This window comes from Athene cunicularia, assembly GCF_003259725.1.
Source record: "Athene cunicularia isolate RWA chromosome 3 unlocalized genomic scaffold, athCun1 chr3_part1, whole genome shotgun sequence".
In the NCBI taxonomy this organism is placed as follows: Eukaryota; Metazoa; Chordata; class Aves; order Strigiformes; family Strigidae; genus Athene; species Athene cunicularia.
This window is the reverse complement of record NW_020799097.1, coordinates 74,786,579-74,805,775: the sequence shown is the minus strand read 5'-3', so window position 1 is coordinate 74,805,775 and position 19,197 is coordinate 74,786,579. Positions and strand designations below refer to the sequence as shown.

At 36.3% G+C, this 19,197-nt stretch overlaps 1 protein-coding gene across 1 annotated transcript in view; it reads left to right on the top strand.

Moving 5' to 3' along the window:
- The window catches only part of PRKN (parkin RBR E3 ubiquitin protein ligase), a 746,949-nt gene that overhangs the window by 247,515 nt on the left and 480,237 nt on the right, over window positions 1–19,197 (top strand). The window contains exon 5 of the mRNA XM_026844563.1: window positions 3,421–3,539. Within this exon, the coding sequence (XP_026700364.1) occupies window positions 3,421–3,539 (119 nt within the window). The remainder of the gene's footprint in view (window positions 1–3,420; window positions 3,540–19,197) is intronic.

Sequence of the window (19,197 nt, the reverse complement as noted above, 5' to 3'; positions counted from 1 at the left end):
TTTAAACTTACAATCGCTGTGCCTGCACATTCTAGCTGAGTGCCAGTAATATAATATATTAATGGAAAGCTTTATGAAAGCTTATAGACCATGATTGAATGAGGAAAGACAAGGTTCTAAGGTTGGTTCTGAAGATATTTTAGTGATTACTGGCATGGTGCCGTAATTACATTTCTGGTTAATATTGCTACATCAGAGCTGATGCATAAAACAGATTTCTTTGTTTCTGTTTTTTTCAGTTCCTCTGAAAAGGGATTTAAGGGGATGTAGTCTCAGTCAAGGGCCATGCTAAAATACACAGTGACATTAACAAGTCAGTAAAGAGTTTAATGCTGGCCATCAGTATTGTACTCTATGATGACTTCTAGCATTTGTGGTTTTAATTCAGTCTTCTCTACTCCTGCTGATGCTGCTCAGGACATGTAACTGCACTTTGTGAGAATGAGATCAGCATATCTGCATAAAATGGTGAATGGATTGCTAAAAATCTCCATTTACACTTTCCTCCTAAAATCAGAACATTCCTCTTGTCATGTTGTGCCTCTCCAGCAGCCTTGCTATAACAGATGTTTCAAAACTTATTCTGGATCTCTGAATAGATCTGTGCTGCTTAACTGCTCCAACTCATTATATTATAAATTTGTTTCCTCTGTTTTAAATTTGTGCATAGGGGAGGTGTTTGGGGGTACTTTTTATATTCATGAAAAAGGAAAAAAAAATGAAAGTGCTAAGAAAAATGAATATTGAGCTAACACAGTCTATTTTTTCACAGAGTAAATATCAAGCTAATGCATCAGATTTATCCTCTATAGTAAATCAGCAATATGTCTCATTTTAGGCCTCTCCTATAACTGCTATTTTTTACTGCAGTATTCAGTCATGCTGATTTATGCCATACTATCCTGCGAATATTTTGCAGAGTATTATCAATAATACAATTTTATCTTTGGGTCCAGATGGAATGAGCTTAGAACACAAAGCAGGCAAAAAGCAGATTCCTGTCTCAAGTAGTCTACTGCTTGAAATAAACTTGGTATAAAAAGTGAGACAGGGACACAAGACATCAGGGAGTGGAGGATGGGATCAGGAAAGACATCAGCCCAATTAACAAAATATTTTGTTCTCTGAGGGCTCATGTACTCAGTAAGATGGTTCTGTTTGACTGGAAGGGTTTCATTAGAGTCATGGCAGGAATCCTTCTGGAGATTAGGACTGAATTAGGACAGTGAGTAGTGGCATCACAGATCTCCTTAGGATAAGTGCTTCTACATGTGAATAGAAGCAGCAGTCTCATTAGACTGCCCATATAAGAAATCAGAGCAACAGGAGAAGACTTGTGATACCAAAATAGATAAAGGACTCTGGTCCCACTTTCTGTGCTTGAGACCAAGTCAGGAATCATCTTGCTTTTTGTGGGCCTATATTAGCAATAGCATTCTTGCTTACTTAAGTCATGTAGTATTTCTTTGAATTGCGCTAAAGGTACTGCCTTTTTTGTTTATTGATTGATCTGCTGATACTGCATAGAGGAATTGCCAAAAGTAAAATTCAGTCATTTGCAATGGTACTCCTCCTCATTTGCAATACCATAGTTTAGATATTTGCTGTGGATTCTAGCTCCAACCAAGTCTAATCAGGATGTGCTCTCAGTCCTAGTGTTAGGAGCCTCAGGCAAAATATGAGTGAATAGATCCAAATGTCCAAAATTTTATCATATTTTGTTTGAATTCACCTCTCAACTCTGTGCTATATATTAAATAGTTCAGCATAAGCCTTTTTCTCTTTAGTTGAACTATTTTGATCTCAGAACTGTGTTTTAGACTGAACTGAGAAGTGTGCTGTCAGCCTTTTGAGTGGCACTTATTCATATGAAAAGTTTCTGTGTGTGCGAATGTATGAATGTGTGTTAATTTTCCACAAAAAACAATTCAGTTTAAATTATGTTATGCTTTATGTTCTGCTGTAGTGATTAATATTCCCTGGGGAAACATAATGAAAACACTTCATAGATAAGTTGACTAAAATTAATATTCGATACATCACTGATGTATTTTTACGTAGGTTACCTTTTGGAAAACTTGAAAAAGTGTTATAAAATTTCTTCTTTCAGAAGTGTGCATCTTCTTTGAAGACATCTACATACTTTTTCTTACAAACAAAGTTTTTTGGATGACATTCTCTGAAGTTGAGTTTTGGGAACTAGCTGCACATTTATGTTAGGACACGTATGAGTAGTTGTAACATGAAATCAATAGTCATTTTCATTGGTGGAACAAAGGATCTGACCCTTATCATGTGAAGGATGTGAAAATAAAGCAAGTCAGTCATGTTTATTCCTGATAATATTTACTGCGGTAACATGTTGGGATTCATATATACGTAAAAAGTATATTGCTGACAGATGTAGGGAGAGGTAGGAGAATGGAGAAGACAATGAAAAACTTTTGATGTCAAAGGGACTGCTGTTGATTCTGAAGTTCACCACTGTTGATGGGTCACTGTTGATAGGTCAAATCTCCACAACTGTTCCTCTTGATATCGGGAAAACTGTTAAAAACTTTATTCTGGTCGCAGTTCAACTTCTGATAATAAGTTTGAATCTCTGAACTGGGAGATGTCTAGTCAAGATGAAAACCACTGTATGAGTCTTCCATCATTTTTCTAAGGAAGAACAATAGCCATTCTAAAAAGTGGTTTACTCAAAACAGTGATCAGGATTGCATGTGAAATCAAATTCATTAGCATTGCCCCAGGCATACACAGTTCTCTCCTTATCATCTTCTGTTCCATAGTTTCACAGGAGAGAGTGTATTTCATTACATTTCGTTGAAAATTTACTTGGACTAATATCTTGGCAGCAGTCTACAAACTTTGCTAGGTTATACTGCTGCCAGCAAGAATAAAGAAATGGTTCCCAGTCTTCCATGAATAAAACTAAATTTGCTAAATTAAATATTTTTTTCTTGCTGTGATATCAGCCAAACTGATTTTTTAAATTTCACCCAAAACCATTTTCATGCAATTTGAACTCACTAAAACTTGCATCTAGACACATTTAGACTAGAAGATGCAAATTATGGAGAGCTGGGGTAATTAATCTCATACATCACTTGCCAAAGCTTACAGTTGGTGCTCATCAGTGGTAAACTCAAACTCAAGACGGGATGCATTTTTCTAGAAATCATGATGTAGTTCACCTATAGCTATTGATCAAGAAGCTGGAGTTACTGAAAGGCGTTAAGAACTAGAGCAGGCAAGATAAGATGATCACAATGCTGTCTTCAGGCCTTAAAATTAGTCAGCCTTGGTTTTTTACTTATCACTTACAGAGGCAAGTAGAAACCTTTCATGACAGTTTGTTACTGATTTTCAGTATACATCAAATGTTGTTGTTTGCTGTTTTTTTTTTCTTCCTGACAGGCGCTGATAGTTACAACAGTTTTTATGTTTTCTGCAAAAATTTCTGTCAAGCTGTGAAACCTGGGAAACTGAGGGTCCGCTGCAGTGCATGTAAACAAGGAACACTGACATTGGCAAGGGTAAGCTTTTTTATTTGTTTGTTTCAAGTTTTTGGAGTATATGGAAATGATATATTTAATGTTATCTGCATATCTATATCTATATCTATATCTATATATCTATCTATATATCTATATAGATATAGATATAGATATATCTCTCTCTATATATATATCTGCATAGCCACACATATAGCATATGTGTGGCTATGTATATATACATTTCTACTTAATTTTGTTCTTGTTGCTTACAACTGAGTAATTCAAAAGTTTGTGAAAATTTCACTCATCTCCATTATTTGCCGCACACACAAGGAACACATTGCAGACTAGATCTCCAATCCTGTAAAGACATTCTTAGCTTTATATTTTAAGGACTAATGATAAACCTGGTAGTATGCATAATGTGTACAACTACATGGATGCTAAGGAGTTAGAATTATAGATACTTGTCCAAAGGTTGGAGCAGTTGTTATGGCCACAGAAAGACCTGAATTTGGGTTTTGACTGTGATCATTGTGGAAAGAGATAAGGAGGGATTAGGTGGCTGGGCAGTTGAGAATATTAATCTCTTCAGCCTAGTTGCCACACGTAAAGTCAAGGGACAGTTACTGTGCCAGGACAGAAAGTTAATAGGAAGTCTGTCAGGCTTGGTTTGCATCCTAAAATGGGAGAGTATTGTTTGACTTGAATGTGCAGTAGTGTAAAGTTTTGGAATTTTTTTGTCTAAGTGATGCTGAATTTCACTGCTTGTGCTACTTGAGAAATGAGTGTCCTTCCTCTCTCATAAATCACAATGTTTGTCAACTGGGTTTATTACATGGTTTTGCAAAAGGCTGAGCCTTATCATGCTATAGATTGAAGGAAGGCAGGGGGAGCTTTCATATTTGGCACATTTAAGTGTTTTAATTGTCTTTGGCTGTGGTTTAAAGTGGTTCGTTTCAGCTACATGTCCTTGATGTATGCCAGTGCTTCAATGTCTTTACATCTAATAGTACCATGAAACCCTTTAAAAACCCAGTTCTTATATTCTCATTGAAAAAAATAAACCGTAGCAATGCTTATACACATCTGATTCAAAAAGCTACAACAAACCTCCTCAAGCTTTGTGTGCTATTTTGGAATTACCTGACTATCTCTGATTATTTCAGAGGCTTGGAAGTGTTGCATTTTGTGGTGTTCCAAATGAACTTCTAAAGGGATTTGTTTTCTCCCAGAAGTTGCATTTAAATATTGATGATTAGTATAGGCTTGAATCATATATAAGATACACAAGAAGTTGCCATAAATGTACAGTTCTAATGGTGTAATATTTAGGATGTATAAAAACACAGACGACATTGTATTCAGCTTTCATACAAGCAGTCAGTGCTGCTGAAAGACATTGCTGTTACCACTGGGTGAGTTTGAACCTTGTGTATTGCATTGACAGCACGCAACATGTGTCCTTTGCTAGACACAGTGACTTCCCACTTTTGGTAATGATGACTTTCACACTTGTGTCGTTTGGTTTAGAATTGTTATGTTCCTTATATTAAGTACCCCTAAGTAGATTTCCAGACTCTTCAGTTTTTACAGGATCTGCTAAATAGCATTCATTCTGGAGACTTAAAAAATACCCAACTTGTTTATTGTCTCCCAAGAATTCTTCATAACGCCACAATAAAAACCCTGTTGTAAAAAGTTCCAGTATGGCCTATTTCTAAATACACTTTTTGTATCTGATTGTCTGGAATATACGTGAGCCTACATTCTTTTGGCAAATACTGAGTCAATAATGCAATAAATATACACAAGCTGATAATTTCCATTGCATGAGCAGAGTGCAGCTACTTCTTTTCTCTATTAGCATATTTTACAGTAGATATGAAAAGAAAGTAGATGGAAACTCGTAGTGGAAACGTTTCTGATTTTCAGGATTGATTCAAAAAATCCCAGCTTTCAGAAGATTTGAGAAGGTAATTTAGCATAAAAGTACAAAAGAGAAAAGGGAAATATCTTTTACAGAAGAACAAATTATAATTTTTGTCTGTTTATTTTTTTTTAATAATACTTGGCTATGAAAATAATTTATACTTAAGGTTCTTATTACTTTCTCACCAAACCAAAATCTATTACTCTCTTCCTCTCAAATTTGAGTGGAAAATGGTAGTTAAGAACAGTGAGTCTGCTCTTCCAGTAGTTTGGGCTGGCAGTCCTCAAGACTTCCAACATGCAGTGTGGGCACACTTTGCCATGAATGTGCTATGCAGCAGTCAGTTTGTTTTACAAATACATACCATATACCTCAGTCCTGTGGTTATGGAAGTTAAGTTCAGATTTGGTATATGCCTAGCCTTGTAACCATGTAAGTTTCTGGTCCATCTTCCATGGAGACAGAAAATAATTCCAGCTGAGGAGGCTTGAAATATGTACTGAGCCCTGTCTGTTTTTCACTACAGTGTAGACAACTCTCTGCATTAATGCTAGGCAAAAGTGTGGTCTTCCCAGCAAGTGCGCTATATCTACTCTGCTTTCTTCAATGCATTTCAGTCTCCAGTAGGCAAGTTATGTCAGGCTGAAAATGTTACTGTCAATCACTTGACTTTTGTGCACATTAAAAAAAAAACAACAAACAAACAAACAAAAAACCCCAACAAAACAAAACAAACCATGCAAGCTAGTATATTCCCCCAAACTCTCTATTTTTCCTTTCCAATCCCACTGGACTATGCCAGTGATTGCTGATAGACACTTCTACTGGTACTACAATTATTTTCCTTTTATAGAGAAATTAGTCAAAATAAGTTGACATAAGCAAACTATAAAAAAGCTTGTCTGTACCACCATACTACAGATTCATCAGCAAAATCATTTTTTTAGGATCTTTTTTTTTTTTTCTTTCCAATTCACCATGAACTGTGCCTGACCTTTACACAGCAACACAGCAAGTTTCCTGAGAAGCTCTTCTGTGCCATAAGCAGCAAAGCACCATGTAAGCAAGTATTTGTTACACTAATTCTTTTATTGAGATGAACGTGAATACCTATGGAAAACCCACACAAAGCTTTGGGCAGCCTTAACTCACTCTACATGTTAAATCCTCTTCCTACCTAAACCGCAAGTGACCAACCTAATTAAACTGAGCTTTGTTTTTTTCATGGTGTGTTGACTGACATTTTAAAGTATTACTTATTCATTTAACCAGTCTTATTCTAAAACCTTATTTAACTGTCATGCCTATTTGCATAGCATTATTTTAATGTATGATGCTCAGAGTAAATTTATGATACCATATTTCTATGAAATTAAAGAGCCCACTGTTTTTATTTTTACCAAAGACATCAATCTAAATATTAAATTTGTAATTTTCCAGTTGACACGTAGGTTGGCGTTTTATGAACATTTCATGACCTAATACTTGAAAGGAGATATATGCCAGACTGATTTAATTAGAAGAAAACATCAGTCACTGCAAAAGTATCACCTCTCACTAGTTTCTCTAATTAATCAAGCACAAAAGCATGCCTGGAAAGATTGTAGTGTGGGAGTCTTATGCAGACCACCTACAAGTGTGCCAGCAACTTTCTTCAAATAGCTCAAAAATTTTAGTCATTAGATTCACACAGTTTTAGATTTTTTTATGCTTTTAAGCTTTTAAAAATACATATTTCATATACATACAATGCTGCAGTTTGTTTCAGTAGCCACGATTGAGATTTTCTTTCTGGCAAAAAAATGAAAAACACAAAAAAAACTGATTATAGCAGTCACATTGACAGTTCTTTTTTTGGAGCTATAGCAGTGTTAACATTCACAGTGTCAACACTATAATGAAAAGGAAAATGCATATCTGCAAATGGAAGGCTTGATTCTGCGAACTGGTATACAGCGAGCTATGCACATAAATCACACTTTTTCAATGTAACTGAATCTGTGATGTACTCCTGGTATGGAAGACAGTAACGTTTGACTCAGTATCTATTTGTCATAATACAAAATTCAGCCGGAGTAAGAATCTGGATTGAAGTGTGGTAAATAGACTTTAGGTCTTGACACTCAGCCACTGCCACTAAGGTGAGGCCATTTCTGTTGTGGGGACTCGTGACTCATTACTATTTGGTATTTCTTCACATTGTGTCTTTGGTACTACTGGTTGAGTTTTCAATATATCCTCTATTACAAGCACCAAAGTTGTTTTACACAGCTGCTTCTATAGTTTTCAAGTCAGATCTTTTCAGACATGGGGAGTTATATTTGGATCTGATTTAACTCTGTGCAACTGAGATCAGCCTTAGTTTCTGACACTAACAGCACATATGGATTTTATTAAGTGGCTGGTGCATACAGTCCTGCTGTTGTCCCTGCCCTCTGTACTCCAGAGAAGCCTCCTGAGTTCATGGGTCTTGTTAAACTCTCTCTGCCACAGAACTGCTCTTTCATATTTATCATATTAGGGATATTGCTTTCATTATTGGTTTTCATCTTAAAACTAACAAAGAAATGGACATTTGCTGAATTTTATTTCTCTGGCACCATGAGAAGCTTATAATTTAGTTAGCATAGGCTGTGTAGTACGTCACAGTTCTGCAAGGGAAAAAGCATTAGTGTCTTTCCAGTGCCTTCCACTATGGCAAATAACAGGTCATATCCAGTGTAAGTGGTCTTCCTAATAGATGATAGTGTAGTATTTTGAATTTGATACTTTCATATTTCCTAGGAAAACAAAGATCTTTAATACAGTCATTTGCTTCAAATTATTACTTCCTAACTCTGTTTTAATAGAGTTTTTTAAGGAGTGAGTTTTCTTTTAAATGAATATTAACTTAGCAGAGATTTTCAGTAATATAAAATTAAAAGGCAGTTTACTTTTGATCTCAGTTTATTGGGATTTTTAATGTATCATTGTGCAATTCCGTTCCACAGTGCACTACCTCTCATCACTGCTCATTTCAGTTCACATATTTTTCCTGGAATTCATTACTTGTATACCTGGCTCAGTGACAGAGAAAGAGAGGAGTACCGCTCACTGCATCGAGCCAGGCTGACTGAAAGGGACAAGTAGCACCTCTGCAATTACCTAGCTCTTACTGCTGCTAAGTCAGCTTCTCCCCACTGCTGGTTACTGCTGCTGAGTAATATTGCAAGCAGGTTACAAGAAATCAATTTGTCCTTTGAAGCTAAACTGCAAAATAAACTCCACCCAGTGGAGTGCGATGTGATGAAGCGTGATCTCATTCAGAGGCTGGGGAGATAGTAAAAATTCGATTGAATTTTTGTGACTGGATGACAGGTATTTGTCTCTCCAAAATTACGTGTTTGCTGTGACGATAAACATTTTTTTGATACATATTAGCTAGCACATGACAAACACTGTGTGTTAAAATACTTCTACTGAATACTGTGCATATGAAAGTTACCATAATAATGCATGCTCCTTGGTCAAACTAACAAATGTGAAGCAATTATTTATTGTTGAGTCCCCGCTAATGAATGTGTTAGTACAAAAATAGCTTAATTTCCCTGCATTTGGCTGACAAAAGTAGTACTTACAGGAAAATATATGTATTCAGTATATTTGCTTCTTTCTACATAAATAATGAAAAATGTCTCAGTTCTGACATCTAAATTACCACCACTGACCACTGATGTTAATGCTGTTTTGGGAAGACCAGTGAAGAGTTCTCGGAACTATTTTTTTCCAGGGTTTCCACAGATTGAGGAAATCCTCCTGCATTATTGTCAGCATACTTATTCATAAGCCTTTCTTTTTTTTTTCTTTTTTTCCCAGCAAACTAGTGTTTTTTTTAGAGTGAGGGAACATCTTAGAATACAGATATTATTCTGTTGTGTAGCCCAAGACCAGCTGTGCCAGGATGACAGAGAGAAATTAGACATATTCTGATCCTCTCCCCACCTGCTACACAGGCAAATGTACTCTTTTGTGCACTCGTTTCTCATGACCTGATCTGGTGGTGTCAGACCTGCTGAATATGAACTGCTGAGACTCGTAGTGCAGAACTATATTACGATAATAAGTGGTTGCGGTTCATGCCCAATTCCATGCTAAAGTAGATACAAATCCTTGATTTATCATATCCATTAGATAGTTTGTACAGTTTCCAGTAAGTCAGAAAGGGATAGCAAAAGAGAATCTATCACTAATTGGCCTGATGGAGGCCAATATTTTTAATATTTTTACTGTAATTCCACAGGTGCCATCCTCATAAGAAGTTTCTGTCATCCACTTCTCCTTATTGCTCTGCCATTGCTTGCAGTGACTTGGTGCAGGGCATAAGCGTTCAATAAATGTAGTGCCAAGCTGACCCAGAATCCAGAATTACTGGTGGAACTTTCCAAAGAACGATTGCATGGGGTCTACAAGTCTGATTCTGCCATTTCTCAGCCAGTGTCTTCGTTGCTTTTATTAATATGAATATCAGAAGAAAAAAAAAAACAACTACGCCTACATTTCTACCTTAAAAAGTCCATTTTCTTTGATGATATGTTAGATTCTGCTAAATCCAGCCATACCCTGGGGAGGCTACTTCAACAAATGTGCCTGAGGACTGCTTAAGATACTGTGTCACTTATAGCAGTAAGAAAGTTCAACGCTGGGTGACTGCAAAATTATTTTATAACCATTTTATTCTTTCTTCTCCACTTCTTTCTTTGGCTCTGAGTTGCAATTCACACTGAACTCCTTTAAGGAGACCCTCGTTCTTGCACTTGCCTTACATAGTGACACTACCATTGAGGCTGACTTCCAAAGTGCTAAGCTCCATCTGAAGAGAGTTGGGAGGGTTCAGAAGACTTGATACAGTTTTATTCATCCTTTTGGCTACCTCTTTCATTTTTTTTCAAATATCCCTTAAGCGAAATTTCACTATATTGGACATTGATTTTTTTAATTTATGTATATACAGTAAATGAAAATAAATGCATACTTGATTTATGAAGAAAATTATTCCATCCATTCTAAAAGACAGGAACAGCAATTCTTCGATGCAAAATAAACTTTGCAAAGGAAACAGCTTTGCCTCTGTGTTGAAAAAATAACATATAGGGTTTTTTTTCATTTTAATGGGATAAGACAGTATGTTTTAACTTCTAATTCTATTAGAAACTCTGAGATGTCTGTGCATGATTTATAATCTTTACTGCAGTATGTGTTTTCAGTGAGATTACACATTATAAAGTGTCTTAAAAGCTGGAAAAAACCCACAATTATTGGAAAGAGGGAAAATGACTTCAGTGTTATGTACCACTTCAAATCATGCTGTGAAATAAAACTGCCCTTTAATGTGGAGCCTAAAGTGGGTTTCTCCAGTCATGGTGACAACAGTCATAAATGAAAAGGAAAACAGTTACCAAATGTATTTCCAGATTAGCTTTTACATGAGTCTGAACCAAATGTCTCATGAACCCTTTTTGCCAGGGAAGATAGATGTGTGCCTAGGAATATAGATAGTGTTTAGTGTATTCTCTCCTCGCAGTTGCTGTGACATCACAGAAGTACAGACTCACAGAATGGTTGAAGTTGGAAGGGATCTCTGGGGGTCATCTGCTCTCACCTCCCCGCTCAAGCAGAGCCACATGGGGCCAGTTGCTCAGGACCATTTCCCTTTGAATATCTCCAAGCATGGAGACTCCACAGCTTCTCTGTGCACCCTGTGCCAACACTCAGTCACGCCCACAGTAAAAAAGTTTCTCCCTAGGCTCAGACAGCACCTCCTGTGTTTCAGTTTGTGCCCATTGCCTCTGGTCCTGTCACTGGGCATCTCTGAAAAGAGCCTGGCTCTGTCTTTACATCCTCCCTTCAGATATTTACACGGAGTGGTGAAAACACCCGTAATGTATATTTCAGTATATCACTGAAAGCCTGGGACTAGTAAAAACACCATTCCCAGGGTAACACCTGTTTTCTCCAAAATAGTTGTTGCATTTGAATTACTTTTGTGTAACATTGCACATTCTCTGAATTGTAATCAAGGATCCTTTGATAAAGAGATCCTGTATTTCCTAAGTCTTACTTCTGAAATCCTTAGAAATTTGGATCACTTACCGCTGGGTGGCAAGGGATCATGTATATGCATATATCAGAGAGTACCAACACATGTGATAAGTAAGCCTTATTTGACTTTAATTTGAGCTGATCTTGGGGGCAAAAATGTAACCAGAGAGGGACCGCTCTTTCCCTCTGCTTGCATTTGCACAGACAATATGACTGCAAAAGGGTGTCATGTTGGCCAATGAAATGAAAAGTTATCATACTTTTGGCTTACATCGTTTGTCATATTGGTGATTGGCAGCTCTGCCATCACTGTCTTAACAGTGTGTAAAGACAGCCTTCTCTCCATGCAGTAACTCCTCCCCTTACAAAGGAAGGCCCTCTCTCTAAAGTTTCTTAGCCTTTTATGTTGAAAGGAGATACAGTGAAGGTTTGTCAGCATTTTAAACACTGGAGCTATATCTACTCTGTTGACATCTTAAGCTGTATGTGTAGGTAAATCATTCTTGGTCTCCCCTTCCTATATATATCTATCTATATATCTTTTGGATCCTTTTTTCTACTAAGACCGTAATGTGCTGTGGATGTGTTGATGGAATGTATTACAGTACAAACAAATCTTGGACTGTGACAGTGGGTTTTTTTTTAATATGGCAGCTGCCACTGAGATTCAGATGTCCCAGTGCATAACTCTCCTAATTTGCTTTCTTTATTAAAACACAGCCAAACGTCTGTCTTCCCAGTATTATTCCGTAGTTAGCTGTGGGTACAGAGAGCTCATGCTTGCACTACATTATTTCAACATTTTTCATAATGAAATATTAAACAATTCTAAAGGGTTGGTAACTTTTTCCTAATTTTTAAGGTGCTGCAATATCCAACGCACCAGCTGGCCTAGGAGGAAAAAGTAACCATATTTATTTAAGGTACATAAGTAGCATATGGCAGACTATTTTCTTAAGCGTGTACCTTCATCGCTATTAAGACACTCATGCATTTTCTAAATTAATAATAATAATAATAATAATAATAATAATAATAATAATAATAATAATAATAATAATAATAATTTGGGTTTAATTACTGATAATTAAATTGGTTAATTAAAAACAGATTAAAGTAGCTGTTTACTTCTAAAAGAACTATAAACAGGTCTCTATTCTACCTCAATGTGGAATAACCCTCTCCAAATCTGTACATATTTGCCTCATGTCTGAGGCTGTGGGTTTTTTTCTGGTTTTGGAATGAATTAGTTAATAAAAAAGTTTAGGGTATTTAAACAAAATATAAGTAAAAACTCAGAATTCTATAACTGAAATATCATCTAACTTTAAGTTACATTGATTGGACTTGTTTGGATAGAGTTGTGATCTAAAGGTATTAAAGGTCAAACTCATTAAACCTTTGCTTAGAGCTTCATTAGTATAAAACCTCTTTAACATGATAGAACCACGACTATGGTAGTTATGTTAATTTAACTTTCTTGATAGAAGTATGCAGTGTTCTAATGAAGGTTTTCCCCCTTTTCTCGGGGGTGTTGAACAGTTAGTAATCCACAAATACATTTTTAGTATTCATTTATATTTTTCTGCTGTAAGCAGCTGGACAAAACAAGACATCCTTGGTTCCCTGTAGTAATTGCCTTATGTTTAAAGCTTGATCCTTATGTGGAAAAAAGGCCATTTGAGTTCAGTGGTATATCCTGAATATAGAAGGGGTTTATGTTTGTTTTGGGTTTTTTGATAGCAAATGCTTCTGTGTTAAGAACTTCATTAGATTAGAAGAGGGTTGAGGGTTTTTTCTGTTTAACTAAACAAATATAAACGTAGAACCCTGTAAGTTTTCTAGACTTTATTTGGAGAACCCATTCTTTGGCAAGAGTTTGGAACATGGATTTACTACTTAATGGTTTAACTGGTTTTGTTAAAAGCAGAAATAAAATTGTCGGGGCTTTGTAATACGTATGAAGCATATTTTGGAACTGACTAGCAAATAAATATTCTAGGAGTCTATTCAGCTAAAAAAAATCAATTTAACTGAACTAGCCTGCTTTTGTCAAGACAATACACATAGACTTATAGACAAGGGAAAATACTTTGACTGGAAAGAAGATTTTAAAGTTTTTTGTAGGCAAAGCAATATACTTCCTAGAGTCCGTACAACTACCTCACAACTCCATAAATTCAAATAGTTACAAATGAGAACAATCTGTCCTGGTATAAGCAATTTTTTTAAGCTACATGTACAGCTGCAGCCATCATAGGGTTACTGTATGGTATGAGTGATGTTAAAATGGCATAGTCAAAATGGCACAACTTTTGGACATAGACACACTGAATTAATTAATGAAGTTTTTCAAGCAAGAAGTGGTTGAATATATTTGACTTGATAAAATATCTGATAGCATTAGATTTTAAAAACGAAATCTCTCCATGGAAAGATTTTTATTAAAATAAAATTTCAGGTTAGGTCTCCTAAAACAATCAGAGAACAAACAATACTGAGAGGCTGAGATCTCCAAAACCTATTTAGCCAAAACCACTGAATACCTGAATCTAAGCCTCATGTTGTTCATATATACAGGGTTTTAATCTTACTCTTTTGGGGAGGAAGATAAAGACACTAACCGCAACTATAAAAACATTTCCTATCCCATCTTGAAATTCCTGGCATTGATGGCAAGTTTAAACATTTTAGATTTTACAACAATAGTCTTGCTCAAGCTTTAACTAGTACCCTGTGCTCAGGCTGTACCTTGCTATTTTTACCAATACTTAAAAGCAGTTTTCCTGAACTGTGGCTCCTGAACTGTGATAGCTGTACACTAGCTTGATAAAAGCATTAACTGTTCTTGTTGCTGTCTCTACTCATGGTGATACTTTAGCAAACTAAGTTTGGTTATGCTTGCCAAGATCAGTCTCCCTTTCTGGTTAAGACAGGTGTGCACACTGTCATAAAAGATGAGCAAAGAGAGTATCAGTGAAATTTTTACTTAGATTTGAGCTGCATGTGCTCATCAGCTGTTTGTGATGGAAGCGTTTTGCAATTGTTTTGAATTTGTCTGTACATCCCCAAGTTCTAGATTTTATGGCTTTTTTAAACTGGAATTCAAGCTGTATTCATTAGAATCAGTATGTACCGCATGTCTATTTCCATAAGCACCACTCGTGCTGTCAAAAAAGCCAGCTCAGCTTGGCAGAAGCTACATGTTTCAAAGTAAGGCACTGCATTTTAGCTGATGCCTCAGGTTCTTGTAAAGAGCACCAAGAGTTGTTTTTGCTAGCTTTATTCCATCTAGCTCTGCATGTAGCCAGCCAGCTGAAAACACTGCTGTTTCATCCCTACCCAGGAGTGTTGCCGGGAGTAACGTCCATAACTTTGAAACAGAAAATACTAACCAAGGGTAGCATTATTTTTCCCTTACTAATGTAGACGTCATAGATGGTAGGGCATGTTCTCAGAATATCAAAAAATATTTCCCTGAAGTATGTTAGTCCTCTTGGGTTATGGTTTGGCTGTCTGCTCCCACGCCACCTGCGTGGCTAAGAGGTTGTACAATTTTGTGCTGTCCTTGTCTGAACAACATGTTCATTCTGGGTGTTAATATTCACTCTGTATATTTTGACTTGCTTCATTTTAAAAATTTAGTTTCACATGGAAGAATTTAATTCCCCTGAAGTTAGGTTTTTCATTTCAGTCAGGTCTAATTGCTTGCTTTCTTTCCAACTAACAAACTCAGGCAAATTGACAAGAATATACTTAACCCAAGTTTTGCCTGGTGTTTTATATGGTGCTTAAGCGTGGGAAAATAATTTTGTTTGAATATTCAATCTCTTCTGGATCTATAGATTTATCTGTTTTAGCTCAGAGCCAAAATTTCCAAACTCCTAAATCAGGTTAGGAATAATTTAATAGAATTTTGTAAAAAGCAGTCACCAAACTGAAAGGCTGTCTGGTTACCTGCCCGAGTCTTGACTGTCATGGAGCTTTCTGTCGACATCAAGTCACCAGATTAAACCTCTGCCTGAAGTGTGACAGTACTTTTGGAGTGAAGTAAAATAGATTTAAAATAATGCAGTCAGGTGCCATCAGAAGGAAGAGTTTATGCATCTCCTGCCTTACAGGATATAAATCAGTCAGCTGTAAAATGCTAAGTTGAGGGTTGCTTTTATTCAGGTCTAACAGGAAAGGATATTTCAATGCTCTGTGGTGTTGCGCAACATTAAAAGTCCTTAAAAGGAAAAACAAACAAAAGCTAAAATACCAACTCATGTAAGCAAATGTGATTCCATTGTGCAATAGTTATATTTGATATTTCACTTTTTTACTTGCATTTTAATCAGTGTATTTATTATGTGGTGTCATACATGGATTTTTGGTATAAGACAATGCAGAAAATCTCATCAATTCTTGATGGCGATGTACAGGATTATTGAGGATGGATTTAAAAAATAAACTGATGTTTCCTCAGTCTCAAGAGTTTTGGAACAGTGTCAAGAGACATTTTTTTATTTTTCTCTTAATATGCTTGTGGGTCTTGACCTCATGATAATAATTCCTTAACATGCATTCATAATTATTCAGTTGATGTTATCGTATGTTAGACCTGGTTTTACCCTATCCCTGGGGCTAACCTAATTAAGAGGAATCGAGATGAGGCTGTGATCAGAAATGGGAGCCAGCAGGTCACCTCTTTGGTTCTGCTGTCCCCTTCTGCCTCAGTGCTGCATTTTGCAAATGTAAAAAGCTGTTTTCTGAAATCCAGGCTCACTGATGAAGGCTAAGATTTCTGACTTTGGCATTTGGCAAAGCAATAATTTAAAGAGGAAATTTATTTATTTCAAGTAGAATGAAATAGATTAAGGTTGTTTTAACTTGTAAGCATCTTTTAATTCTACAAATTGGGAAGTTTTATTTAAAGTATTTGTTCTCCACTGGAAAGCTTTTCCTTCAGTTGTAAATTTCTCTTCTGTTTTTACTTCATTTTAGCATATCTCAATTTGTAAACTCCATTAATGAGAACTGACATTTTATAGCTTTCTTATTTAAAGTATAACTGATATACTTGAATCTAAGTTTGTGCAGTGAGCAGAATCTTCCTGTATACTTTAGGGAGGCCACGTAGTTAGCTCTGATCCATTTTTGCCTGTATTCTCTGATAAAATTAATTACGGGGCCTGAGTGTTTGTGTCTTTTAGGTGAGAAGGGGAGGGAGGAGGTGAGAGAAAATAGTTTACTTTTTGCCAGTACAGATACTCATTTTGTGCTGGCTGACTGACTATATTTCTGCATGAACAGTAACACGTCACAAGAAAATGAAGGTAAAATTGGGTATGGGTCCTGTTATATTCTGATAAAATCATGACTATCCTTTCCTAATGCTGAATTTGTTGAATGCTAGCTCGTCCATAACTATAATAAAACCAGCTAATGCATAAATGAATTCTGGCAATTTTAAATAAAATTTTAAAACCTGATATGACAGGGAAGAATTCTAAGAGGTAACCAAGTGTGTAAACACTAAATGAAGGATTATCCTTATTTGTGAAAAATCCATTCCAGCGAGAAATTGAATTGGGGGCTTCTCTCAAAAAAGAAGGGCTACTGTAGCTAAGCCAAATCAGTGCCTGATTTTCTTCCCTTTACAGTAATAGGCTTATGTGAGACCCATAAACAGTATACAAATGAGAATAAATGTAACAGTGTACTTACTGCTCCCTCCTCTTTAAAGATTCTCCTTCAAATAGTGAAGTACTGTTTATGCCAGACGTTTAAAACTGGATGTGATCAAGCATATTAGGAGCGATGCAGTTCATTTATTAGAGTATATTGCATGAACAGTCTCACCTCTTGTCTGGCAATTTTACTTGCAGAAAGGATTTTCTGTACAAAGCGCGTATGAATGGAATATGCATAAAACTACTAACACCTATAAAACAGTAGATCCTGGTTTTATTACTCTTTCAACTGAAGGAATATTTTACATGATCAGTGAAAACAGCTGGTCCAGATCCTAGTCTTTGTCAGTATTTTAAGTGATACTTTGACAGTATTTTAAATAAGATGTTAAAGATAAAGAAAAGATTACAAATCTCCATGCCATTGATACTGACTTTTAATGGGCCTCAGCAGTGTGTAACAAGCAATTTCAGACACTAGACCTGTAAAGAATTTGACCACAGTGTTCTTGGCACTAGTTTACTGTAAATAGATACATCCCACTTAGAATAAATATTTGTGTTAGACTTACGGGTCTATATGTACTTTAATGATACATAACTATTCTCAAGTTATACAGCGTGCATAAATCCAAAAGCTACTGGTGAAAACTAAGACAGTATACTAACTTCTGGAATAGGCTCTTTTTAATAAGTAAACTCTAAGCTTCCTGTACTGTCAAGAACATATACCGTCTCAGTGTACAAAGTGCTCCCCCAAATGCCATGCTGTAGGCAAAAAAGACAAGTGTTGTAGCAACTGGTGTAGGACACACACACACAAAAAAAAAAAAAGAAAAAAAAGAAAAAAAAAAGGAGAAGTAGAAAAACATATGGATCTGCTCCTTTTCGAATGCAGATTGTTGAGGCTGGAAGTCTATCACTTAGTCACTGTGTTCTCCATTTGACCATATGGTTGCAGAATCTAGTGGAATGATATAGAAACCTTAGTTCTACTGAAAACAAAATATAGTAGAATAAAGTGGAAAAATGAGAGGATTAATTGTATTCATTCTTGCTGTTACACAATTTTTAATATGTTTTATTTTCAATGGCTTTGATATTTTATGGAATTTGTATATATCTTTTGGTATATGACATGGTTACTGACTTTGTCCTTCAGATATATGGGATGAAATCTCCCAAGTATGCCCCCTAAATATAAAATGAAATTATGGGAATTTTTCTGCCTAGTTCCATTATATCTGTAGCCATTCTCTTATAGCTGTACTCCATATACAGCTAAAACTCAGCAGAATGCAACACACCTATAATAAGGTATCTCATATTTGTGCAAAAATTGGAAGCATGCAGGTGGAAAAATAAGTTATTTTGTGGTCCATTACAGCCTTATGTCAACCTCAGCTATCCTGCTAAAATTTTGATGAATTTACTTGTAATCAATCTCCATATGTATGCTGGTTTTGGCTGGGACTGTGTTACTTTTCGTCATAGCAGCTGGTACGGGGCTATGTTCTAGATTTGTACTGGAAACAGTGTTGATAACACAGGGGTGTTTTTGTTCCTGCTGAGCAGCGCTCACACAGGGTCCAGTCCTTTTCTGCTTCTCACCCCACCCCACCAGTGAGCAGGCTGGGGGTGCTCAAGAAGTTGGGAGGGGACACAGCGGGGGCAGCTGACCCCAGCTGACCAAAGGGATATTCCATAACATATGAGGTCATGCTCAGCATGTGAAGTTGGGGAGGAAGTTGACAGGGGGTAGGGTGCTGCTCAGGGACAGGCTGGGCATTGGTTGGTTGGTGGTGAGCAATTGTTTTCATTTGCATCACTTGTCTTTCTTGAGTTTTATTTATCTCTCCTTGTTATTTTACTTCTCATTACAATTTATTACTATTATTTTATCTTATTTCAATTATTAAACTAGTTTTATCTCAACCCATGAATTTTCCTTACTTTTACTCTTCCGATTCTCTCCCCCATCCTACTGGGAGCGAGGGAGGGAGGGAGGGAG